This window comes from Callorhinus ursinus, unplaced genomic scaffold (assembly GCF_003265705.2).
Source record: "Callorhinus ursinus isolate GAN/ISIS: 27379988/994484 unplaced genomic scaffold, GSC_fseal_2.0 scaffold12, whole genome shotgun sequence".
Classification (NCBI taxonomy): domain Eukaryota; kingdom Metazoa; phylum Chordata; class Mammalia; order Carnivora; family Otariidae; genus Callorhinus; species Callorhinus ursinus.
The window spans coordinates 28,710,043-28,737,067 of record NW_027397074.1 but is presented as its reverse complement, the minus strand read 5'-3'; the positions used below and the strand labels follow the sequence as shown (position 1 = coordinate 28,737,067).

The following is a 27,025-nucleotide window of genomic DNA, read 5'->3' as shown; positions in this document are numbered from 1 at the left end:
ATCTATAGTTTTCTTACTTGGTTACTTTGGGAAAGTTACTTAATCTCTCCTCTCCATACTTAGTTTCCCCATTTGGGAGATAATTATTCCCTATCCCCAAATGGGGATAATTGAAGTACCTACCAACATGGGGTTTTGTGAGAATTAAAAAATTAGTATTTGAAAAAAAATTAGTATTTGTTAAGTACTTGGAATACTGTAACATTACTTAGCATATAGTAAATACCAATGAGCATTTGTTATCAATAAATACATCCCACGCTGTCCACAAGTGAAACTCCTAATTTTATATTGAATATTCTTTGCTTTTCTTTATATATTGACATGTCTATGTTCTTTAACCAAAGACCACCAGGAACACACCTGATTTTAACAAGCTGGATTTATTACTCATTGAGCAAGGGAGAACCCATACCATGGGCAGCCATGGGCATCTCAGTAAGGGTGTCAGAAAGCACTTAAAAGATTTAGGTTTCAATTAAGTGATTTTTTTAGGATTATTTAAATAAGTGGACTTTGTTCTGGATTGAATGCTATAAGGAAGCAAGGATAATTCTATGTTGGGGTATCTTGATAAACCTTATTTGGAAGGAGGAATGTCTGGAAGGAGGCTAAAGCTATACTTGATAAAAAGCAGAACTCTTATTAGCTGGGAGAGGGAAATGTATGATATTTTTTATGGTTCTCACAGTGTCCTTGTTTTTACTTAGACAAATTAAGTAGTCTTATTTTTTGTCTTACTCCATAAGGTCTAGAATGACCTTATCTTATGTGAGGCTCTAGGAAATTGTTTATGTCCAACAGGAGAGCACTATAACATAGCTTTGAGTGCCAGGCCAGCTTCTAAAAAAAATAAAGGCCTAGCTGAAAGCATCGAACTGATTCCCAGACAATAGTGGACACTCTTCTCTTTCCCAGACTTATGTATTTATCCCAAACCATGATGATATTGCTTGTTGCTTATAACTTTATATGGATGGTATCATTTAGTATATATTCTTCTTGAACTTGATTTCTTCATTCTTTTGATATATCTATAAGCTTAATCATATTGATGATTGTGCTCTAGTTCATTTATTTCCACCTCTGTATAGTATTGTGTAGTATGGACAAGCAGAATTTAATATTCCTTCCCTTTTTGTTAGATACCCGAGTTTCTGGATATTTGCAATTATAAACAATGTTTCAATGATAATTCCTATCAATATCTACTGAGGTAAATGTCTGATAGTTTTTCCAGGGTATATACCTAATAGTATTCACATCTTCAACCATAGTTAAAAATTCCAAATTATTTTCCAAAATGGCTAAAACAACTTAGAGTTCTTCCAGCAGTGTTTAACTGTCCTAGCTGCTTTATATGTCCTCCAGCACTTGGTATTATCAAACTTTCAAATTTTTGACAAACTAGTGGATATAAAATGTTATTTCAGATTTTATTTTTCTATTCAGTCTGGTAGTCTTTGGCTTTTACTGGTTAAAAGTTTAGTTTTTTGCAGTCATTTCTTCGATCTTACTTTATTCTCTTTGTTCCACTTTTTCTGTGTTTTGTTTTGTTTTTCCTTTCTTGGCTCCCTTGGTGAATTTATTGCAACACTTTTGTTTTTATTACATTGCTTCCCTAGGTTTGGAAATTATAAATCCTTCTCATTTATATAAAGACATTACCTTAAAATATCAAGGTAAAGACTCAAATTAATACAGTCTATAATTAATATATTTACTTTCTCAAGGGCTTTAGGTCACCTCTGATTTCCCTTCATCAGCCTTCATATTATGTAATCTTGTATTTTAGTTCTGTCTTGTGATTCATAACTCTGTATTAGCTTTCTGTTGCTACCATAACAAATGACCACAATCTTAACACCTTGTCTTACAGTTCTGTAGATCACAAGTCTGACATGGGTCTCTCCAGCCCAAAAATAAGGGCTTAGGGGAACTGCATTTATTGCCACTCTAAGGGAGGATCTGTTTCCTTGTTCATTTCAGGTTGTTGGCAGAATTCAGCTCCTTGCAGCTGGAGTACCAAGATTTCCATTTCCTTGCCGATTGGCTATCTGGGAACTGTTCTTAGCTTCTAGAGACCACCCATATTCCTTGACTCTCCCGCCATGTCCTTCAGAGTCATCAGTGGCAAATCAGGCACTTCTCTTGCTTTGAATCTCTTCTCTTACTTCCATCTCATCTTTCTGACCCATCTGAGAAAGGGTCTCTGCTTTTAAGGACACATGTGGTTATATTGGGCCTGCCTGGATAATTCAGAATGATTTGCGCATCTCAGGATTTGAAACCTGAATCACATCTACGATATCCTTTTTTCCATTAAGATAATATATTCACATGGCACCTGGGTGGCTCAGTAGGTTAAACGTCTGCCTTCAGCTCAGGTCATGATCCCAGGGTTCTGGGATCAAGCCCCCACGTTGGGCTCCCTGCTCAGTGGGGAGCCTGCTTCTCCCTCTCCTCCCCATTTGTGTTCTCTCTTGCTATCTCTTGCTGTCTCTCTCTCTCAAATAAATAAAATCTTAAAAAAAAAAAGATATTCACAATTTCCAAAGATTAAGGCATGGAATCTTTGGGGGACCATTATTCTACCTACTACACTCCCCTATTTAATCATGATAATTATGCTTTTACATTCAACATTTACTCACGTGTAGTATTTTCTTTGGCTGCCATGCCATCTGGCATCTTAGACCCTGCTTCTGTGTTCACATTCTCTTTGAAGAGAAATAAGTCCTTTGGAAATTTCCTTAATGATGATGGTCTTCTATAGATAAATTTTCATTTCTGTCTGAAAATGCCTGCCTTTGTCCCTGATAATTAACTCTAGATAGGCAATTCTAGGTCTCCCACCAGGCCATTAAAACTGGAAGTTATGTGACCTGGGATCAATAATGCCCCCACAGGAGAGGGCAGCTTTAGGATTCTAATGCCATATCAAGTTCATGCTGTGGATTTGGAGAATATTTTGATTTTCCTTTCTTGTAATTCCAGTTGTAAAATTGAAAGGTTTTATTTTTAAAATAACATATTTTAATTTTAAAATAACATTTTAAATTCCTCTATCTTCCAGGAAGATAAAGGAAATGTCATTTTTCCTAATGCTTTTGCAAAATTAAAAATATGTGTATCCTGATAATATATAGCAAACAAACCATAAGACGACTCTGAAAGTTGGAGAGAAGGAAGATAAGCTAGAGATCTTAAGACCCAAGAAACAACAAGGCCCTAAGTTGCCATGGTTGTCTTTCTGCCTCTCATATCTCAGACTTGGTGTGAAAGAAGCCAGCAACCCAGAAATACTGGCGAGTGCAGATTTTTTAAAAAGCCCTAACAAATGTCTACTCGGGCAATGTTATAAATTGCTGCTAATGCAATATAAAGATTGAAATCTATTCTGTATCTAGAAAAAAACCTAAACTCCTAAGGAGAAAAAAGACACAAATTGGTAGAGTGTATTAAAAAATATGACCCAACTATACATGTTCTGCAGGAAACTCACCTCAGCTATAACTAACAGTATACCCAGGTTGAAAATAAAAAATGGAAAACAAGATACCATGAAAATATTACCCAAAGAAAAACAGGAGTTCTGTATTAATATCAGGTAAATTAGACATCAAAGCAAAAAACTTATAGAAACTGGGGAAGACATTATATAATAATAAAAGTAGTCAATCCACCAAGAAGACAAATCCTAAATTTGTATGTCCTAAACAATATACTATAAAATATGTGAACAAAAACTGATGGAACTAAAAGAAGAAATACACAAATTCACAATTAAAGTCAGAGATGACAACATTCTACTCCCAACACTTAATAAAACAACTAGGCAGAAAATCAACAAGGATTTAGAAGAAATGAACACCATCTCATTCAGCAATATCTAGTAGGCATTTATAGAGCAGTCCATCTAACAAGAATAGAATACATCTTCTATTAATAAGATAGACCATATTCTGATTCATAAAACAAACCTCAACAAATTTAAAAGAATTTAAATCATACAGAGTGTGTTCTCTGAGCACAATTGGAATCAAATTAGAATTCTGTCACAGAAAGATAACAGTAAAATCTTCAAACACTTAGAAATAGAGGACACACTTTTAAATAACCCATGTGTGGAAAAAGGAATTCTCAAGGAAAATCAAAATACTTTGAACTGAATGAAAATGAAAATATACCAAATCTGTGTAACATAGCTAAAGCAGTGCTGAGGTGGAAATTCATAACACTAAATGCTTACATTAGAAAAGAGGTTAAGACAGAAATCAATATAATCTGCGCTCCCAGTTCAAGAACCAAGGAAAAAGAGCAAAAGAAGTTGAAAACCAGCAGAAGGAAGGAAATAATAAAAATAAGGACAGAAATCAATGAAATTGAAAACAGAAAAACAATAGAGAAAATCAATGAAACATAGAGATGATTCTTTGAACAGACCATTAGAATTGAAGCTTCTAGCAAGGCTGATAAAGTAAGAAGAGAAAAGGCACAAATCACTAACATCAGGGAATGTCAATTTAACAGGGGATATCACTGTAGACCTTACAGCCCCCAGCAAAAGAATAACAAGGGAGGGCGCCTAGGTGGCTCAGTCTTTAAGCTTCTGCCTTCCGCTCAGGTCATGATCCCAGGGTCCTGGGATCAAGTCCCACATCAGGCTCCCTGCTCAGCAGGAAGCCTGCTTCTCCCTCTCCCACTCCCCCTGCTTGTGCTCCTGCTCTCACTGTCTCTCTCTGTCAAATAAATAAATAAAATCTTTAAAAAAAAAAAAAAGGGAACACCACAACTTTATACACATAAATTTGACAATGTAGACTAAATGGAAGGAATCAAAAAATCAAAGTGGAAAAACATAACCTACTGTAATTTACTCAATATGAAATAGATTAGTTTTATCCAGAAAATAGGAGAAGAGGGGACAAAGACAGTACAACAAAAGTACAGCAAAAATTCACCATATTTATAGGCTAAAAAAAATCACATAATATTAGTCAATGGAGAAAAAGCATTTGACAGAATTCAACACCCATTGATAATAAAAACCCTCAGAAAAATAGGAATAAAGAGAAACATCCTCAATTTGATAAAAGGCATCTACAAAAATGTATAGCTAACATTGTACTTAGTAGTGCAAGACTGAACTATTCTTTCCCTAAGATTGGTAACAAAGTGGCTGCATTGCTCCAATAGCTCATGGCTTTCTTCTCTGTATGTCTTCACATGGCCTTCTTATAAGGACACCAATCATTGGATTTAAAGCTCATTCTAATCCAGTGGGACCCCACCAACTAAATACATTTGCAACGATCTTATTTCCAAATAGGTCATATTGTAAAATTCTAGTAGACTGAATTTGAGGGGGGAGGGAGGCAGGGGGAGACACTATTCAACCTAATACATGTACCCTGGTTGTTTCAATGTCAGTATTCTGGTTGTGACATTATACTATAAGTTTGTAAGATCTGACAGTTGGTGGAAACTGGGTAAAGGATACATAGGATCTCTGTGAAATTACAATGTCATGAGACTCTGTAATTATCTCAGATTGAAACATTTAATTTTAAAAATCATATATTGCTATTCTGAGGGGTTATACAGTGGGTATATATCTTCAGAATATCTCCCTGAGCACATTGCTGGAAACAAATATCTGAAGTTTACTTCCTATAATATTTATTTCCATTGCAATGCTCTAAGCATAAAAATACAGAAATATTTCAGACCTACAAAAATGTACCAGTCTCATTTTTTGTTTGTTTGTCTTATTAAGTCCAGAAAAGTTTGGACATTCTTTTATGACCTCATAAAGAATGCAATGTACAAATAATTGTATACCGTTTAAATCATATGCAAACAATAAAATGTGCCCTTTATTTTCAAGAGATCAACAATAAAACTTTAAAAAAATTTAATAGAAGTTCTGTGAAACTTGTACTGGATGAATAATTTCTTAAGTGATAAAATTATACAAAAGTAATTACTGGGCCATTCTAAGAAATTCAAATCTCAATATTTGAGAGTATGTGATCAACAGTGAACACTGTGTTATGTAATACAGTGCTACCGGACTTATATCTCACAGATTGAACTAGAATCCACTAAATTCTTCCTTTATTTCATTTATTGAATCACAGTGATTCCATGTAATTCATGGGCAAAAATAGAATTGACAGTTTTTTGAGGAGCTCAGCTAGTTTCGGTTATTTACATCAATCAATATATACTCTATTTACAAACAACAACAACAACAAAACTAAAGGGAAAAATCACCAAAGGAATAGATCATACACAACAAATATATATATTCAGTTATATATTTATTTATATAAAGACATCTATAAAATTGAGGTTATTTTTCAATAACTATTACATCAGTATAGACTTGGTTAGCTTAGCAGATCTGAAGAGTATTTTGCTTCAGGCAGTATTTTCTCAAGCTTTTATTCATCATATTTCTCTTTTAATAGCTCAAGAAGATTCTTATGACTGAATATTCTATTTGCTTCATTCAAAATATGCCAAAAGCTAAAATTAAGCTTATTTTTAAAAAAATGACCAGGTATTAGAAACAATGTTTTAACCTGTTTCCTTGATAAAACCTGTTTCCCTCCTAAAGTTTTCAACCTTATATATTCCTCACAATTGCATGGTCAAGGTAGACTTTGTAAGAAGTAGACTTCCCTTTGTAGTAACCATAATTTCCAAAACAATGTAACACCACTAAATTTTAAGTTAATTTTAGTCTATTAAAAGAAAAAAATGGAGACTTTTCAGGTAATAATATGCACAATTGTTAATTTAAATGATAGCGTGAAAGACTCCACAGGTGAAGAAATTCCTTATGTTAATTTGCAGTTATAGGAGTTTTTCTACATACTGTAGCCTTACATTGGTCAAGGTTCTCCAGAGAAACAAATAGGATATATGTATAGATCATATAAGAGGAGATTTATTATAGGAATTGGCTCACAGAATTATGGGAATGGGGTCACTGGTGTAATTCCTGGTTTTCCAGAACCAGGAACTCTAATGTCTAAGAGCAGGGGGAAGATGGATTCCACAGCTCAAAAAGAAAGAAATTTTACCCTTCGTCCACCTTTTATTTCTACCTGGGTTCTCAAAGGATAAGATAGTGCCCCACCCACATTGGTAAAGGCTGTCTTCTTTACTCAATCTACTGATTCAAATCTACTGATTTAATTTCTCATCCTCACAGACACACCTAGAAACATTTTAGCAGCTATGTGGGCATCCCTTAGCCCAGACAAGTTGACATATAAAATTAACCATCACAAGACTCTTAAGCCTGTAAGGATATTAAAAATTGTTTTCATTTTATGTGAAATATGGTTCGACATCGTTATTTTTTTTATATTTAAAGAAGTGAAGCGTTTATTTCTGTATTTTCTGTCATTAATGTGCCAAATACTTTCACTGTTGAAAGCAACAAAAGTAATCATTTTTGGCTGTGGCTGATGTTACAATGCACAATAGCAACAATTCGATAAACTTAAGTGAGAATGCTTATGGTGCTCCATAAACTTAAGTGAGAATGCTTATGGCGCTCCATACTAAGCAAACAAAGAGTGCCCATTTATTTTCACTGCAGTGGTGGTGGGCAGGAGAGGCGGGAGTGAGAGGGGAGAGGAGAGAGATTAAGTTATGTACTCCTAGGAGAAAAAGAAAAAAAAATCTGTAGGATATTTTTCAGAACTGAAAAACTATTTTCAAAAGGGGAGTTAATGTAACAGCGTTCAGGTAGCATTTATGATTGTGTGTGCACGCAGAAAGTTGAGGGATGCACAATACATACAGTTTGCCTTAGAGTTTAAACTATAAACAAATATATTTAGTACGTTTATTTAAAAGTTAGGATAATTTAGCTTAAAATATCTTAATTTCTCTATGAGCTTCTAAATGTAACCCATGTGATTGGAATTTGATAGTTCTTCACATAAAGCGAATGAGAATTATCTAAGACCTGTACTATTTCAGTCCTTTATGCTACAAGGGTGGGCATTTCAAATTATCAGATGGAAACAGCAACTAGCTTTTATTTAAGGTAATGTCAAAGACATTTACTTCTTAAAATCTTTACAAGAAAAACAACTATAGCTTTATATTTTATAATATACCACTAAACTTGAATTTCTTCTGCTTTCCATATAGCTCCAAATATCTGTTAGTCATTTTTAGCTGGAACTATGGACACGTCTTGACATTAAGTGTCAAATGTGTGTCCCATACAAAATAGCCAAACTTCAGGCATCAAAATAGAAGGGAAGCAAGGGCAAACAGTATTTATCCCCAGTTCATTGGTCAACATATGAACAGACATGGACAATTCTAAATTAGTCGCCTAGCAATTCTGAGATTTAGATCACATGTGCAGATAATATATTCTGTAAAAGTTCTAGAAAGTATGTGGTGAGTCATGTAGCTGGGGGTAGAGAGAGATACCCCATTGGTGGCATGGGCTCTTCATTATATCCACCGCTTACCCTTTTGTGGACCAAAAGGAAAGGGAAGACTGCTCCACCCGAAGCCACCCAGGGCAGGCTTTTTCCATATGCTATATAGCCATAGGCCCTCACCCACTGTGTTCAGTGCTCTGAAGCAGATTCCATTTATTTAGAATCTAAATATAGAACTGTAGAGATAAAATTGACCTTAAGGATTGTTTTACTAATTAGGAAAGTTAGACTCGGAATTATTAAATCACCGGGCTAATAAGTGATAAAGCTGGTGATCAAACAGTCTCTGAGATTTCTAGCCCAGTTTCCTTGAACTACACTCTGCTGTTTTTTCCCCACTCCCTCTCCTTTTTTTTCTAGGATGTAGCTAAGAAGCAGTGAAATAATGTCTTGTTGGCACTTGTCCTTCTCTGTACACACAGAAAAATCGTATTGTTGACCATAACAATTTGTTTAATTCTTAAGGGATTTCTGTACTTTTCTCCAAACAGCCTCAAAACCAGTGGACTTGAAATCATGCACTGGCCCCGTCCCTAATACTACACAGTTGTGCCATATTCCCTGTCCAATTGAATGTGAGGTTTCACCTTGGTCAGCTTGGGGACCTTGTACTTACGAAAACTGTAATGACCAGCAAGGCAAAAAAGGTATGTATTATTAACGTGACATGCTTAAAACTCCCATCAAACATGAATTATTTTAAATAATGTCATTAGTGTGCCGAATACTTTTATTTGTTACTCTTTGTTACTTGTGCTTATTCATTCGTCCGTGGTATTTTCCAGAATGGCTAATGAGTATCGACTGCAAAAGATGAATAAACCTACTCTGATGTTGGTACCTAAACATTAAAACTGAAGTTAATTATCTAAATCTTTGTCCGCTTATCTGTAAAAGAGATGTAATATCTGCTCCAAAGTTTTCTCTATTCAATGAGATAATAAGCATAAAGCACTTAATTCAGTGCCTGATCCATAGCTAGTCCTCAAAAAGCAAAAAAACTCCTTATTACTTTGAAGGTAAGAAAGGGGGGGAAGAAAAGCTCTATTACTCTTATGATGCACATGATATATCTAAGAGGACAATAGATGCAGTGGTTTCCTATGTGGTGGGCATGATGGGGTAATATTCACAGAATCTAGTTATTAGAAACATTTTACTTTCTTTCTAAGATAGTCTTCTAGTGATTCTAATATGTTCACATAGCAGTAAACAGACTTATTAATTTTGCTAGGGATTCAAATATGTTCACATAGCAATAAGCAGACTTATTAATTTTGGTATACCCTGTCCAGAAGGGCAGCACTTAGGTGCTGTTAAAGCACAGAGCATGACTCTGAAGAGTACTCATTAGAGCCCAGATGCTTTATATCACCACTAGTTCATATTTCCAGGGCCACTAAAATCAACTAAGGCTCAAACAGACAATTTATCTGGGACCATCCAACTTCTCAGAGGTTTCCTTTCAAATTTAATTATGTGATAGTGCTGAAAAATTCAAAGTAATACCACTTTGTCTGGTCATGAATATTTCCAAATAGCTTGAGATTTTACTGTGTCTTTGAATATTTTATAACTACAGACTTTCCAAATCAACCAAAATCATTTTCTGTGTGTGTCTTTGTCTGTCTGTCTTTCTCTCTCTGCTTCTGCCTCTCTACCTGTCTCCAGTCCTATGAAGGAGATAAGAGGCATATGACTTTTCTTGCCTTTCCTCCTTGGCCATTCTGTTCATTCATTCATTTATTCATTTAATAAATGATTAATAGGCTCACACTAAGCTAGAGCTTGGGGATATACTAGTGATTAAAGCAAATCTGATTTCTACCCTCTACCCTCATCCAGTTTTCACTCAAGTTTTCATTCAGCCTTCGGAAATATTCAACCCATGGCAGTAACAATAAATATGTCCTTCCCCAATAATTCAGGTTTCAAACTGAGGAAGAGGCGCATTACCAATGAGTCCACTGGAGGCTCTGGGGGCTCTGGGAACTGCCCTCATTTACTGGAAGCCATTCCCTGTGAAGAGCCATCCTGCTATGAATGGAAAGCAGTGAAGCTTGGAGACTGTGAACCAGACAATGGAAAAGAGTGTGGCCCAGGCACTCAAGTTCAGGAGGTTGTGTGCATCAACAGTGATGGTGAGTCAGGCAGGTGCATCCACCCTGCTGTTATGAATGTCTACTTAACCCTAGAGATATGCCTTACCTTATGGTAAAGTCTTGTGTCCCTTCATCAAAATAGGTTCCATGTACAAATGCAGAAATAGCTTCTTCCCTTTCTTCCTTCCTTCCTTCTTCCTTTTTTCTTTCCCTATCTCCCTTCTTTCCATCTCTCTTTCCCTTCTTCTTTCTTTTCTTCCTTTCTTCTTTCCTTCCTTCCTTCTTTTTTTTTTTTCTTTTTCTTTTCTTACCCCCTTTAGCTCAGTCTCTCAATCTCTCTCTTTCTCTCTCTCTCCAATTGTGGCAATGAGGAGGTTCTTTGAACAATCACAGGGTACTTTTTAATTTGAAAGCAGGTAACATAGAGGAAGAATTAAATCATCATCAAGGCAATACAGTATTAAATTGCCATTTAAAATAACATAGTGAGGCACCTGGATGACTCAGTTGAGCATCCAACTCTTGATCACAGCTCCGGTCTTGATCTTGGGGTCCTGAATTCAAGCCCTGTGTTGGGCTCCATGCTGGGCATGGAACCTACCTAAAAGAAAAAAAAAAATATCCTGGAAAGGTAACATTTTTCTAAGTGGGCATTTTTAACTTGCCATAGATATTTAAATAAAGAAGGATTGTAAGAATTGGTTGACTTGAATCGAGAAGCCTTTATTTCCTGCCCTGATATTGTCTTAGGGATATAATTTAATTTCCAGACTCCCAAGCCACATGGCCTATTGTGGCCTAGATTCCTGAATCAACCTTCAACTTCTGCACACCACCCACCCCACCCCCCGCAAGGAGTGTCATAGAGCTACTGGGATGGTGATTTTCCACAAAGTTCCTTTCCTAAACCATAAGAATACCTTAGATTTTCACAACTGATTTTTGTTTGATAAAATATCCTGTCTTGTTTTTACCCTGATGTAAGATTTTTACATTCTTTCCTTGAGTGCTGTTACTATTTTGGGGAGGTCCCCTTACTCTTCAGTAATCTCTGAGTCATTCTTAGGAAATGTAGAACTCCTCGTGACATAGCTTAAAACCTTTGACTAAGATCATCTCTAAGGGTCCTTCCAACTCTCGAATGCTATGACTCTGCACATCAGAGTAGCATGAGCACCAAGCCCCAGGGTCCCCTGATTTGACAGTTTAAGCTGTTTACAGCATATGCAGAAGCATTCTGGTGCCCCCTTAGGGGCAGTGGAACATCTGGTAACCGTCATAATTCCTTCCATCCTATTTTCTTCCAGCAAGCAGGATTGTTTCCTCCTGTGACTCAGTCACTGTTCAGTAGAGAAAGATACTCTCTGGGGTAAGACACTGACAGGCACTGCTAGTACTGAGAAATTAGCCTTTCGACTTTGAAACATAGTGTTGTCTTTGTCCAGAGACCAACATCATTGTGCAGGGCAGCATTAGGTAAAATCCAGACCAGCACTTGAGGTTGAAAGGTGAAAAAGGGGATTATTGCTCCAGATATTTTATGATGAATTTTATGAATTCTGGCTTTTTTCTAAGATTTTCTGTTTTTCATAGAGGTAATTACCCATGATACATCTCTCTTTAGCTTTTACCCCATTCTACTCTAAAGGGAAAGAAAAGAAGGAGATTGACATCTAATGGGGAAAATAAGCAAAAGAATAGCATTTATACATCTACTTCAAATCTTTATTTGAAGTAGATGGCAATCTATGTTATCTTCTTTCTGAAGATAACTAGCAACAAATCCTAAAGATCTTTGGAAGCCTGGGCAAAGGATAATTCAGGAAAAAGAAAAGAAGCTTCAAATGCTTTGAGGTCATTAACAAAGTTGTGAAATTTGTGAGGAACATGGGAGGAAAAAAAACCTTTTTATTATTTGTGAATATATGTGAAAATAATGAGCCATATTTATTTCAGCATCACTGGTACTCCCTTACTGATACTTTTTACTAATTTTTTTTCCTAACTTCAAATAAGTTTCCTTATCCTTCTATAGACCTTGGGAGGAACTGGGATCCCACACACTGTATAAGGTATATATGAGTGAACTAAGATGACAAAAAACACTAAGATAAAAAGTTCCTTGTGCGTGGAACTTCTGCCTAAATATTATTAAATGAAAAATCAGATCTCACTTATTTCAGTGATCTTCTTGATGTTAGTACAAATCCAGTAAATTTTAAATATACGAGAGAAACTACTTAAAAATATCAGAGGTAAATTTTTATTGTGTCAGGTGAAAAATATTTTGTAACACAAGTAATCACCCCCTAAAATACCTTATGGAACACTAAAACACTAAAAAACAAGCAGGAGAATGAGTTATGTATGTCTAGTTATATTGAAAAGTAATGTATGTTTTAACCTAAAATGCACATTGGCAACTCCCAGAAACCAACATAAGTTGGTTTCACTTTGCCTATCTCCCAGAAGAATGAATTAAGGAAAAGAAGTATGCTCTTGATATTCAGTTTGTTACTATTGTCCTTTATCAGGACGTCTTTCATCATTAAATTTTACTTCCTGTCATGAATTTGTTGTGGTGCAACTCAGTGTTTTAACTGGCTCAACTACAGAGGTGTATAAAATCAGGACAATTCTTTACTATTGTAAATTCTCAAGGCTGCTCAAATTTATATATAGCTGAAACCTATTGGGCTGGTAGAATAGAACAAAAGCTGGAGACTTGTAAATACTACTGCAGTATTATCATGTGGTCACCTGGTAAGTGTTTAGCAGCTGCACCAAATGTTGTTTTGTAATTAAATCGAACCCAGGGAATTAAAGTTGATTAGTTGTACAGACTCTACCCCTAGGCCTGGCTGCTGCTATAGATTTTGTTTTATAATTAAGTTAAAGCTCAACTAGGGAAATGAAAAATTAGAGCCTGTGAATGTTAGCAAATAATAAAAAGACTTTTTTTCCTCCCATGTTCCTCACAAATTTCACAACTTTGTTAATGACCTCAAAGCATTTGAAACCTCTTTTCTTTTTCTTGAACTATCCTTTGCCGAGGCTTCCAAAGATCTTTAGGATTTGTTGCTGGTTATTGTTCATTTTTCCAATTGTCTTTCAAGAAGCAGGATTGGGGAAGGGTTTGGAAAACACTCAGGAGGAATTTTACATAGATTTTCTGACAGAGGATATAAACAGAAATGTGAGACAAAAGAGAACTCAGAGGACAATCAGACTCTACAAAAAGAGATAAACACGTGATGTGTAATAGAAAAGAATATCACTCATAATTTAAGGATTGTCGGAAAAGCAGTACCCTATCTCTGAGCACAAATACAGGAACTGTTCCAAAGGTCTGATGGTGACATTTGGGGTTAGGAGGCGGAGAGATCCTAGAGTTTGTTGGACCTTTAAGAAAAACAAATCTGCCCTATTTCCATTTTTGTGAAATTTGTGTTTTATTTAAAGGTATAAATTTGGTGGGGCAAGAGTACTTTTGGTACTCTTGGTTGGTACAACAACGAATTGGTTGGTTAGAGATTGAACAAATCAAGACTTTTAGGCTGAGAGTGGAAAAGAAAATCCATTGTCTTATTGATTACTTAAGGAGACTGTAAACCAAATATTGTTTGCACATATCCCTCCCCTCTGTTGAAAAAAAATGATGCCATCCATATCCTATGTGCTCTATTTTAGATATGAGAATTTTAAAGCCACGGTTTTGTATTTTGGTATTGGTATTACTTTGTTAAGCAGTGAATTTCAACAGTTTCAAAATGCCTACAACTCCTATGCTACATTTCTTATTCTTCTCCACATCAGTAAAAGTTAACATATAACCAGTGACATTGACATGCATGACTAACATTCATACTTGACACAGATTTTTGTGAAAACAAAATACAATATTTCTGTGGAAGTAAATCAAAACAATTCATCATTACATTGCTCCTAAAGATACAGTTAGAAATAGCAGTGACCAGCCAGGGCCCTCAAAGTATATCATGCTATTCTTGAAGCACTATGGCTGTGGCTCAACCTCTTTCTCTTCTATTGGGTAAAGCATGTGAAAATTTATGAAAATGCCATTATTATATGGATAACCTGTAATCACCCTAATTTATTTGTTAAAACCAGCTGACTTGAAATGTCATTAACAACAAATGTTTTCCATACACCCAAAACTTGATTGTAACACGCCATTGCATCATGCCACCATGGTTAAAATCTGTTGGATTACTAAGAACGTCTGCCAACAAATGCCTCATGTACAAATGGAAGTTCCACATCAATAATATTAGATATTTATAAGTCTTATGTAAATGGATATAAGATACATGGGCATATGTATATATTCATTTTATGTGAATATTTTTTCAGTTTACTCTATGAGATGCTAGATCTATTTTTGCAAAAAGTGTTCTAGATTCCCCAGTATCAGAATCGCCTTAAATATGCTATAAAATCAGATTTCTCAGTCTTCTCTATAGACCCAATGAATTGCAGTCTGTGCAGGCAAGTCCCAGAAAGCTGCACTTTTATGAAGCTCCCTAGGTTGTTCTGATGTGCAATGAAGTTTCTGAACCAATGTACTAAAATGAGAAAAGCATTGTTTTGGTGGAGCCTAAGACCCAACTCTCTTACCCAAAGACTGCCCCCACCAAGGCACACTGACTGAATTTGGATAATGCTGAAAAAGACCTGTGAATAAGAATACATTGAGATTAGTAGTGAGGCATGCCATTACAGTAAGTTTTTCTGCCTCTTTTGGAGCCGCTGCATCTCATCAGAAGTGCCCAAAGAGCCAACTATAAAAGATGGGAGATGATGATATTACTGTCCAGAGCCCTGGCTTGGCACGTGACTGCTTATTCTTTCTGAGATTTTTACTATGAGTTTCTTCCTTCTGGAATGAGATATGTATCCATATATGAGTAGAGGGAAGGGAAGACTTGAGTACTGTTTCTCTCCCAAGTACTTCATGTCTTACTTCTTTTTTCCCACATGTTCAGTATTAGGAGGAATATAAGGGGCTATCATTTCCATATCTTCAGGTAAATACAGGAATAAACATCTAGAAAATATTAAAAATTTTTACCTCTGGAAGGCAAGACTCAGTGTAGGGAGAGATGGGGTGAGGTACTGCTCTATTTTATCTTAAACCTTGTGGTACAATTTGTGTCCAATTTATAAATTGTATAAACACTGGATTAATTTGTCCAAATATTTATTAAGAATATTTAAATAGTAATAATATTTATTAAGAAAACAGTCTGGAGGGGGACAGAAGTATGTGGAATGAGGAGTTAAAGAATGGGGAGCAGAGCATTCCAGGAATAGAAAGAGAAATTATAAAGCTTATAGTTGAGACTAATATTTTAACTGATTGAGAGTATTCATAAGCCCTCCTGGAAGCATAAGCCAGGTCAAGGATTAGGATGCACACAGTTTATTAAGGATGCGACCCCAGGAGAAACCAGTAAGAGGAGTGGGAATAAAGAAGCAAAATCGAGAAGAGGGAATGTGTGTTGGGTTCCCAAGACTGCACCGTGGTTCTATAATTCACTGGAGGGACTCACAGAACTCAACACAGAGTCATACCCACAGGTATGAACTATTACAGTGAGAGAATACAAAGCAAAATCAGCAAAGGGAAAAGGCACATGGGGCAAAGTCTGGAGGAAACCAGGCACAAGTTTCGAACAGTCCTCTCCCCATGGAGTCCCAGAGGATGTGCTTAATTTTTTCACCAATGCATTGTGACAGTCCACGTGAAGTATTGTCTTCAGGGAAGCTCATCTGAGCCTAGGTGTTCAGGGTTTATGTTGGGGGTCAGCCATGTAGTCACCCTCTGCCTAGCTCATAAAAAATATTCTGGACTCCCGAAAGGAAAGTGCATGGTCAGCCTAAACCACATTGTTTATGCAAATACTTAAAGCACAGTGATCAACACTTCTCATTTAGAGAATGGTGGAGGCCTCCAGAAACTGAAGTTTCCACATGCAAGCCAAGGGTCAACATAGTGAGCAAGACTGTCTAAGGGCAGCACTTGGGCTTGCTATGTTAACTCTTTTGCACAGGGAAACAGCAAAGTTGCAGACTCACTCTGATTAGGGGAGATACTCTGGAATTTAAATTAAACCCCAAAGGTTGTGGATTTAGGAAAAAGGAGATGGGCTTTTAAACTCACACCAGTTGACTGTTGGCTCACAGTTGCTGGAGGAAGGAGGAAGGTGGGTCCCAGAAATTTCTAGCTCTCTGTATTAGCCAGACAACTGTAGTGCCCAAGGTAATTCTGAAGGTCAGGAATGAGATATTAGCAGCAGAATCTGAGAGACGGGTGCAAAGATCCAGTAAAAAGGGTCCCAGGAGTTCCAAGCTGTGCAATAATATTGTCCAGGAAGAGATCAGTTGTAGTGGGGAAGGTTTATAAATGTTGTATATACTAAACAAACCTAAAACCTGGTAATTGTGTCTTCTGTACTACAGAGGAATGCCCATGAGGATACAGGTTTTCCAATTTAGGGAAATAATTTGATGGGACATTTTGGTTGACAGATATGCAGTACTCTTTACACTGCCTGAATAATAACAAGAGAAGAGCTGAGTTCTGCAAAATAAAATAGAATATTTAAGCTTCCTGGAGCATTATGGAGAGAGAGGTATGGAGTTTGGAGATTAATAAGAAAGATGTGAGAAGGGTCTGAAAGAAGTGAGAGAAATGATCTCAAGGGAGAAAAAGTTTGAGGAAGGCCACAGCTAACTAGAAATACCCTTTGGTATGAAATAGGTGACTCCATCTTGCAGGTTTGTTCAGGATGGTACCATTTTCTTAAGGTCATTATTAATACCACCCCTTTGTCCTAATAAGTGTCCTGCTTTGGAAAGCAAGTGATATGATCACCCTAGGAATGACTGATAAATTCTGAGACAGAGGAGGCAAAAATTTGGAACCAAAAGTTTTAGGAGAAATATTAGCTCCATGAAAATCCTAACAGAAAATAAAGAGAGGGAGGATCCACAGCCACTTTAGAGGTTGCTGAATTCCCCAATGGAATTCAAATAATTCTATTTGAATTTTAATGGAAAATGGAACTTCAAAAGGCTGAAAAATCTGAAAACAAGCAGTAGACATTGAGATTGTTTAATATTTGAAAATGTTAGACTATCTTTTTGAGAATATAAAGATCATATTCATAAATATTTTTGTTCCTTTCCACCAGGAGAATAACTTGTGCCATATTTTGTATGTGCCATATTTTGTCATAATTATTTATCCATGATGTGCCATATTTTGTATGTGCCATATTTTGTCATAATTATTTATCCATGATGGACAAGATATCCATGATTTATGTATGTGCCATATTTTGTCATAATTATTTATCTACGATGGACAAGATATCCATGATGTGCCATATTTTGTATGTGCCATATTTTGTCATAATTATTTATCCATGATGGACAAGAACATCATAATACACAAGTGGGAGTTAGGAAAACTTAAGTTAAAATTTGTGTAATTTTATTTTTTTTTTAAAGATTTTATTTATTTAATTGACAGAGAGAGAGACAGAGAGAGAGGGAACACAAGCAGGGGGAGTGGGAGAGGGAGAAGCAGGCTTCCCGCCGAGCAGGGAGCCCGATGCGGGGCTCGATCCCAGGACCCTGGGATCATGACCTGAGCCGAAGGCAGTCGCTTAACCAACTGAGCCACCCAGGTGCCCCAAAATTTGTGTAATTTTAGAAGGGAAACTAACCTTAATAAGATTGGCTTCTAAAACTTTGGCGAGAACTCCAAGTTCAGATTAATTCAAATGTCTGTAGAGCTAGATGAAAACACAATTTCAAAAGCATGATCACTCTCTGGAACTGGAATCTACTTCTTAACACACATCACACAGCCATTACATGGAAAAGCTGATCTTTTAAAGGCAAGAATATGTCCTATAACTGAATTGTTTTTCCATAATTTAAGCAATAAATCAACTAAGAAGTTCCCTTCCTGGAGAATGCTATGCCATTTAATGTGGTTGGAATATAATTAGGTTGGATGTTATGCTTAAATCTAAGGTCTCTTACTTTACAATTAGGATCATCTAACACTGTTTGTAGGAGTTTTTTCCTATAATTGGGTTGAGATTCTCTATTTAATTTGTTGTAAAGATGAAAATCATAGCTTTTTAGAGAATTTAAGGCAGTAGGTTATTCTTTAGTGTTGGTTTGTAGTAATCACAATTTTATTTTGGCTTAAAAAATCTAGCACAAGATAACCTGATCTGTCTGCTGTGGTGTGTGTGTGTGTGTGTGTGTGTGTGTGTGTGTGTGTGTGTGTGTGTTATATTTTGATATATTGGGTTTTTTCCTTGTTCTTTTTAAAATTATTTATTTATTTATTTGAGAGAGAGAGAGAGCACAAGCAGGGAGGAGAGGGAGAAGCAGGCTTCCCGCTGAGCAGGGAACCCAGCAAGGGACTTGAACCCAGGACCCTGGGATCATGAACTGAGCCGAAGGCAGATGCTTAACCGACGGAGCCACCCAGGTGCCATTTTGATATATTGTTAATAAAATTATTTTTTGTTTGTAAGGAAACCATCTGGATTGAGCCAGTGTTCTTTTGCACTGAAATGTCTTAGCAAAAAGTAGGGTTTTATAAAGAATTTTCTTTTTTAAAGTAAGGGAGAATTAGCAGAAGCCTCAGATGAAAGTTAAATAAGCACTAGTTTACTTACCACTTCATGAGATATGACATAAGTTTCTAAGTGCTAGCTATCACTTCAAATGGGAAATAAAAGCCTGTCACTTTATCATAGGTAGTCAAGTGCCTTAACAAAACTCAGGGTAGTCAGTTTACTCATAGCTGGGTCAGTAAAAGCCAGTATGGATGAAAAGTCAAATTAGACAGGAGTTTCTGTCAAATTAGACAAGAGTTGAATTATCAAACCTAACGGATGCATTCCTTTCCTTACATTATCCCTTGTTTGCTTCTTCAACCTTGCTTATCTCTTATCTCCTGTCAGACTTTGTCTTCCCATGACCTCATTGGTTTTACTTTCCTCTGATTCCCTTCCTACCTCTCAGGCCATGTATCATTTAACTATTACTGGCTAACATATCACCTTAAAACTCACTGGCTGAAAACAAAACCAATTAGGATTTCCCATGATTCTGGGAAGTTCCAATTCAGATTTCACCTGGGCTCATTTATGGAGGTTTGGCTATGACTCAAGGTCCAAGATGGCCTCCCTCACGTATTTTGCAGTTGGTGCTGTGTGCTGAGGTACATTGGTGCTTCTCCACAAGGGCTCTCATCCTCCTATAAGCTAGACCAGTTCTCTTAGATGGTGGTTTTAGGGCACTGCTCTGAGAGGACAAAAACAAGCCTGCAGGCTCTTGAACTGCACATTGTCACTTCTGCCACATTCTGTTGGTCAAAGCAAGCCACAGTGACAACTCAGATTTCGTAGGTAGAGAAATAGACTCTGTCTCCCGATGAGACACATTACAAAGAATTATGGCAAAAAATTTAATTTACTACAGTCCACCCTCCGGTCGCAATTGTTTTCATTGCTTCCACAGGAAAAGTACACCCCCTCCTAACCCAAGAACACCAAAATTCTCAAGCAGTTATATCATTCACCATCTCACGACCTGCGTCTGATTCAAATATAGATGAGACTTATCAGATACAGTAGTTGGGTGTGGCTATTCTTTTATTTTTATTGATTGATGGCACATATTAACTTTGAGCTCTTATTTTCAGAGGAGCTGTGGGTTTTTCCCCCACAAGGAAACTTGTCATAAAGTCTCTTCTGTGCACTTCAAAATAACCTAATATTATCCTTTAGTCATAGATTTTTTTGGAGGAAAAAAATATACAATATAAAAAATACATATAACATTTTTATGTACAGTCTTGTTTGATTAACTTTTAGAATTATAGAACTTGCCATCTTAAACAGAATTATAGTTTGTATCTTCCACATAGTACCACACACACACACACACACACACACACACACACACCCCGAAAGACATTATTATTTTAGATAATGGGATTAGAGTATTTATTTTTAAAATACTTTTGGCCAGTGTTTAAGTGCTTTTGTCCCTGACTTGTGTATTTCCAGTCCTTTCTGTTTTCTAAAAAAAGTATTTTATCATAGTGCTTAAATTTTCTTCCTACTAATTAAATCCTATATCCAGAAACCTTCCCTGTGAGCTACAATGATCTTTTGATTATTGTGGGGGTTTTTTGGGGGGAGGGTTGTTTCTTTTTTTTTCCCTTGAAAACAATTCAGTCCTACAGAATCTTTCAGTTTAGCCAAACATCTGCAGAATTTTTTAAGGTGCCAATACATGGAAAATATGACCTTCATATTAAAAGATACTTCCATTTCTGGACACAGTAAAACTTTGAACCATTCAGGTAATTTATTTAAAAAAATTGAGCCCTTTTGACCTTAATCGAAGGTATACATGTTTTCAAGATCATATTCTGTACTAATGTGGTGTTTTACACAAAGTGATTTCTGAAAAATGGTTTCTCCTTATAAGATAATGACTTCATATAATCAGTTCATGTTACTTATCACACAGAACCTGATTTCAGATTGAAACTAGAACTCTATTGTTTCTAGGGTGTGGCCTGTTAACTAGAATCAGAGGCCTCTTAACTAGAAAGATAAGATATCCCCCCTAATTCTCTCCACATATACAACATATAATGATGTAACAGAGACCAGAAATCAGAATAGATTCTCCCATTCAAAAATGAGAAAAATAGGAAGCCTTCAGAAGCGTCTGGTATTTATCAATTCTGAAATCCAGCCTGTTCCCTCTTTACCAGGGACAGGGGAAATTCCTTGATCTCAGCCAATGTTTGTTCTCTGAAAGTCGTTCTCTAGTCCATTATTCTCCTTGGGTCTTTGTTCTTCACTCTGGGCTCTTGGATTTTCCACAGATGTCTTTCCCTTTTTATAAGAAATGGCTTGTATTTGTAGCTGATGAGCTTTCTCAATCTGCCTCCCGCCCATACAAATCACAGAGCCCAGGGGCCTTTCTTTCATTTTGAACTGTCTCAATTTCTCTCAGACTAAGTTGGCAGTGTTTTAACAATATGACACTTAATACTTTGGGTTTCTTATGAATCTCATTGGAGATCACTCCGTGCCCCAAAAGCCATATCCATAATTTATATCATTTATTTTTGAGAAAAGCCTCTCTTTACTTTGGACCATGTATGAGGCAACTGTGGAAAAATGGCTTTAAGATTCTTAGAAGCCTTTTATGAAACTGAGAGAGTCTTCTAGGAATCACTTAACTATTTCTGGGGTATTATCAAAGAATTTTTAACTACATCCTTAAATTGATTTTTACCTTAGGCCATTTATTACTCTAAAAATCTTTTGCCGGATGACTAGTCGTGAGAAACCATTCTATTTTCCATTTCAGCACATCATGGCAGCATCTAAATTCCAAATGCACACAGAATTATTTCCTCCTTAGTTTATTACTCTCCTTATAGCATATCATCCTCCAGAGGAAAAATTAAATAGACATTTTTAATATTTTTCCTGAAAATAGTCTTATCTTTATCCACAGGTTTATTACATACATTTTCCATCTTGCAAGTTTCCATAGGTAACTCATTATTTTGCCATCTTTTCCATCAATATGTGACATGAGACTCTCTGTCTCCATCCTCCATTAAAAGTCTTCTCACCAACTTTCAGCTTTTACCCCTCCCCCAAGTCTCAGAGTCATTGCTACATGTTTTAGGTTTTTGTTAAAGCAGCACCCCATTTCTAGGTACTAAGTTCTGTGTCAGATATGTATGCTGCATAACATGCCACTCTACACTTAATAATTTAAAAAAAATTTTTTTCTCAATTCTGTTGCTTGGCGAGGCAGTTCTGGGATCATTGGTGCAGCTGCGTTCGGCCAGAGGGCTGGCATAACTGGGACATCTAAGTTGGCCTCATTAATATCAATGAAGCTACCTCATTTTTCTGTCATGTGTCCCCTCGTCATCCAGTAGCCCACACTGGCTTCTTTTCAAGGTGAGCTCAGGACATTGCTCCAAAAGGGCAAACAGATGAATGATCTCTTCATGTCTGGGTTCTGGAATAATCATAAGATCACTTCTACCATGTTCTTTGGGTCAAAGCATGTTGCAAGGCCAGCCAGATTCAAGTGATAGTAGAATCAGGTATACCTTTTGATGGGAGGTACTCATCAGAATTTGTAGATGTATTTAATCCCTACAGGCTGCTTGTTCTGTTTCCTATATGCCATATATGTATATTTTTTTGTCTGCTTCTTCCTTAAATGTTAACATTCCCTTTCAACCTGCTGCTATAAAGCTCTATCTGGAAGCCCCAAATGAAACCTGCTGACATTTCAAAATCAGTATGTACCAAAGTCAGACCAATCATCTTTCTTCCAAAGTTAGTTTCTCCTCCAATGTTTCTAAGCTAGTTCATAGCACCACAATTTGCTCAGTCCTGTTAGAGTGACATCTGTGAAGGCACATGAAAGAAGTAGGAAAATCCTATGAGAATCGGGGAAGATAGTATTCTGGGCAGAAGGAGCACCACATGCAAGACTTTGAGGTAGGAACTGCTTTGCATCTGAGAACAACAAGGCAGCCAGTATGTTTGACGTAGGGTGATTTAGGGGAAGAATAATCAGGGATAAGGTCAGAGAGGTTATGAAGGAGTGAGACCATCTGTCTTTGTCTTTTACTCTAAGATGAGAACCTGTTGGAGGGTTTGAGCTAACAAGTGACAGTAGTGACTTGTGTTTTTAAAGAATAACTCATGTTGCTTTTGTATCAGATTTTCCTCATTCTGGAATTACAAGTCTACTACCATAAATCCTCTCTTGATTTTGCCATTTACCTGTTTGAAATCTCTTGTTGGCTTCCTTTTTTACATAAAGTTCAAAGCCATTTGGGAATGACAGAATGTCTCCCCAGTCTCATCCTGCCCTTTTACCAATTGCCTTTTCTGCTCTTCTGTTTGTTACACCATTATACATTTTACAGAATTTAGTTACTTACACTTTATTGTTGCCTACTATCCCTTCTATACTGTTAGTTACTATGGAGTAGGGATCATGCCTTATTCATTTTTTTATACCGATTTCCTAGCGCTATTTCGCATTGCAGATTGTCCGTAAATCTCTGATTAATCGTGACTTTCTTGCTTTCTTTTATCCCTAAACATCACTTCTTTTCAGGAAATGACTCTCAGTTTCTCCTTAAGTAAATTTTTTTTATTGCTCTCACCACAAATTCAAACTTTGCCTACCAGATGTCAGACAAAGCATGACACCGAATTGCACACTCTATTACCATCTCAATATGCCTTCAAATTCTATTATGCTAAAGTCCCAGAACACCAGAGCAAAACAGCTACTTCATTTGCATAAAAAAACCCCAGAATGTTCATAAAATCCTATAATCTGGAGGATTCCTCTCACTGAGTATAGGTTCAGATGTTAACTTTGCTATTTTGCCAGGTAATTTAAATCCCCTGTGACTAACTTTTCTCATCTGTGAAATACAAATAGTACAATTACCTATTCATAATATTGTTGTAGAGTATACATGAGTTAATATATGTTAAGTGCTAAGAAGTGTGCCCGACACATAATAAAAACTGTTTTAAGTATTTGCTATTACCTATCATTCATCTGAGATGAGTTCAATAGTGAAAAAGTTAACTAAGCACAAAGACTGTTCTTTTTTCTTTGTTTGGCTAAGAATAAGAATTTTATTACTTACTTATATCGAGCAAATGATTTTAAGTCCATCTCATTTATTTCATAACAGCCTCACTAAATAGTGTACTTATTTTCAAAGCATATGTATGTATATATGTATCTATACATTGCCTTAAAGAAATGGGTGCCTAGATTTTATTCTCTTAGGTATCAGAAAATAGTAAGTATATAATGGTAAATTCCATAATAGAAAATCATATCACCTATTTCACTTGTTAAATTCCATAATACAAAATCTTTTTACGTGTTTCCTAGATCAAGGAAATAGATCTCTGAATTGATGTTTCTTTTTTTCCACTTGACACGTACTATTAATTCATAGTATTGAGCTAGTAATGTCTTCTGAAGAGAGCCAAGATTATTTCACTGTGACCAAATTTTGAAAATTAATTCTTGTAACAATTTGCTATTAATTTTGAAGTAGATTATGAATGTGCATTTGTTATTTGTATGATGTAAAAATTGCACCAGATGTGTCACACAAAGAAAATTGTAGTCTTTCTTTCGTTAGCAAGATAACAAGTTACTGACTATAGCCAGACATTGGACTTCACTTATATAAAATCAGACAAGATTTTTGTGGAATGGCAATTAAATATAATGAGAAAAGAAATCTGTAGTAATCTTTGAACTTCAAAACCACTGGTACTTAGCACTGCAGTATGTGGGAGCTGGAGAAAATATATGTTCTCCCACAAATCACCAAAATCCATACTAGGAAGTGAAAGAGGAGATGCCACTTAGCCGTGATCCTCAACCTGAGATTTATCTCAAGGACACCTATTGTTGAAACAGGGGATGAAGTATGAAAAGCCATAACATTGCAGTGCTTTTTCTTAACTTTCAATTTTGCCAATAGGCTAAAAGGGAGTAAAGAATTTTAAGTAAATTCGTAAGAATTTTAAATATTTGACCTTATATATTAAAATTTTAAATATTTGATCAAAAGAAATTGCTGAATTGATAGAAGAATCTTAAACGATCTATATTAATCATGTATTGTTTGCCTTGTCAACATTCATTCATTCTCTTCTCTCATCAACTGTGCCTCTGATTTTTCTTTGAGGAATTCATCCATTCCCTAAACCTATTCACAAGGCTTGCTAGGATTGATCACATCTCCCAGCCAAAGCTATCTCCCATCTACCTGGCTATAGTGATCATTTTAAGGATGAACTTATGACCCAATTTGGGCTAGCAAGAAAGAAAATATCCAAGAACTTGTGCAGAAATAACCAACTGAAATATTGGAGCAGTCCAGTGTCACTACGTAACATTGATAATATAAAAGGCAGAGAGGAGAGATGGAGGTGTTTATTGGTATATTTTGAGCTGTTGGATCTATCTTTGCCTGAAGCCATTTTTAATCCCTAACCGAACCATTTTTTAAACCAGGGAAGTCTCATCATTATTTTTAACCCCAACAAGAACTAAATATAACAGAAAAAGACTAGAAAGACAGTCCTTGCTTTGACTGAGTGACTACCTGGGTTGTACTCCCAGATGTATCCAAAATTCACCACTAACCAAGTATTCACTCTCCATTTTCCTTAAGAATATTCTATGAAAACATTTGCAAAATCCCTAGGTTATACTAAAGGATCTAATGAAGCTCTTCCACATGAGTTTCTACAGAAGGTTTCTCGGTAGAAAGAATGCAGGCTAACAGTCTGGTTCGAAGAAGAAAAAATTGTTTTGTCTCTGCAGAGCATTTGATGTTAGATTAAGAAAACATCATTGTCCCTACCAAAGCAGAAGTAGGCCAACAGAAATAGTAGAGTATCTAAAGTGCCTCGAGTCATCTGTTTTTTTTGTTTGTTTGTTTTTTGATCACTATTGTTACAAAAGCTTTTTTCATTCCTATTCTCTTCTACCCTTTTTTTAAATTGGTAGTAATACATTTTTTTAAATTGAGGTATAGTTGGGCGCCTGGGTGGCTCAGTTGGTTGAGCGACTGCCTTCGGCTCAGGTCATGATCCTGGAGTCCCGGGATCGAGTCCCGCATCGGGCTCCCTGCTCGGCAGGGAGTCTGCTTCTCCCTCTGACCCTCTTCCCTCTCGTGCTCTCTCTCTCTCTCTCTCATTCTCTCTCTCTCAAATAAATAAATAAAATCTTTAAAATAAATAAATAAATAAATAAAAATAAATTGAGGTATAGTTGACACAGTGTTACATTAGTTTCAGGTATACAGCATAGTGGTTCTGCAGCTCTGTACGTTATAAAATGCTCACTACAGGTGTAGCTACCATCTGTCACCAAACAACACTATTACAATACCATTGACTGTATTCCTTCTGATGTACCATTCATCCCCATGACTTAATTCATTCCATAACTGGAAGCCTGTATCTCCCACAACCTTCACCTATTTTGCCCATCCCCCGCCACCCTCCCCTCTGGCAACCATCAGTTTGTTCTCTGTATTTATGGGCCCATTTCTGTTTTTTTTTTGTGTGTGTGTGCGCTTGTTTTTTTGTTTTGGGATTATTTTTAGATTCCATATGTCATATTTATTTTTCTTTCCTTGGCTCATTTCACTTAACATATTACCCTCTGAGTCCATTGATGTGGTCACAAATGGCAAGATCTCATTCTTTTTAATGGCTGAGTAATATTCCAGTTTGTGTGTGTATGTGTATCAATCACACCTTTTTTATC

General features: G+C 36.3%; 1 protein-coding gene across 6 annotated transcripts in view; it reads left to right on the top strand.

The window, feature by feature from the left end:
- The window catches only part of THSD7A (thrombospondin type 1 domain containing 7A), a 446,918-nt gene that overhangs the window by 253,091 nt on the left and 166,802 nt on the right, over positions 1–27,025 (top strand). For all 6 annotated transcript variants that reach the window (XM_073898881.1, XM_073898883.1, XM_073898884.1 and 3 more), the window contains 2 exons: positions 8,975–9,130; positions 10,412–10,624. In XM_073898881.1, coding sequence (XP_073754982.1) covers positions 8,975–9,130; positions 10,412–10,624 — 369 coding nt within the window. The remainder of the gene's footprint in view (positions 1–8,974; positions 9,131–10,411; positions 10,625–27,025) is intronic.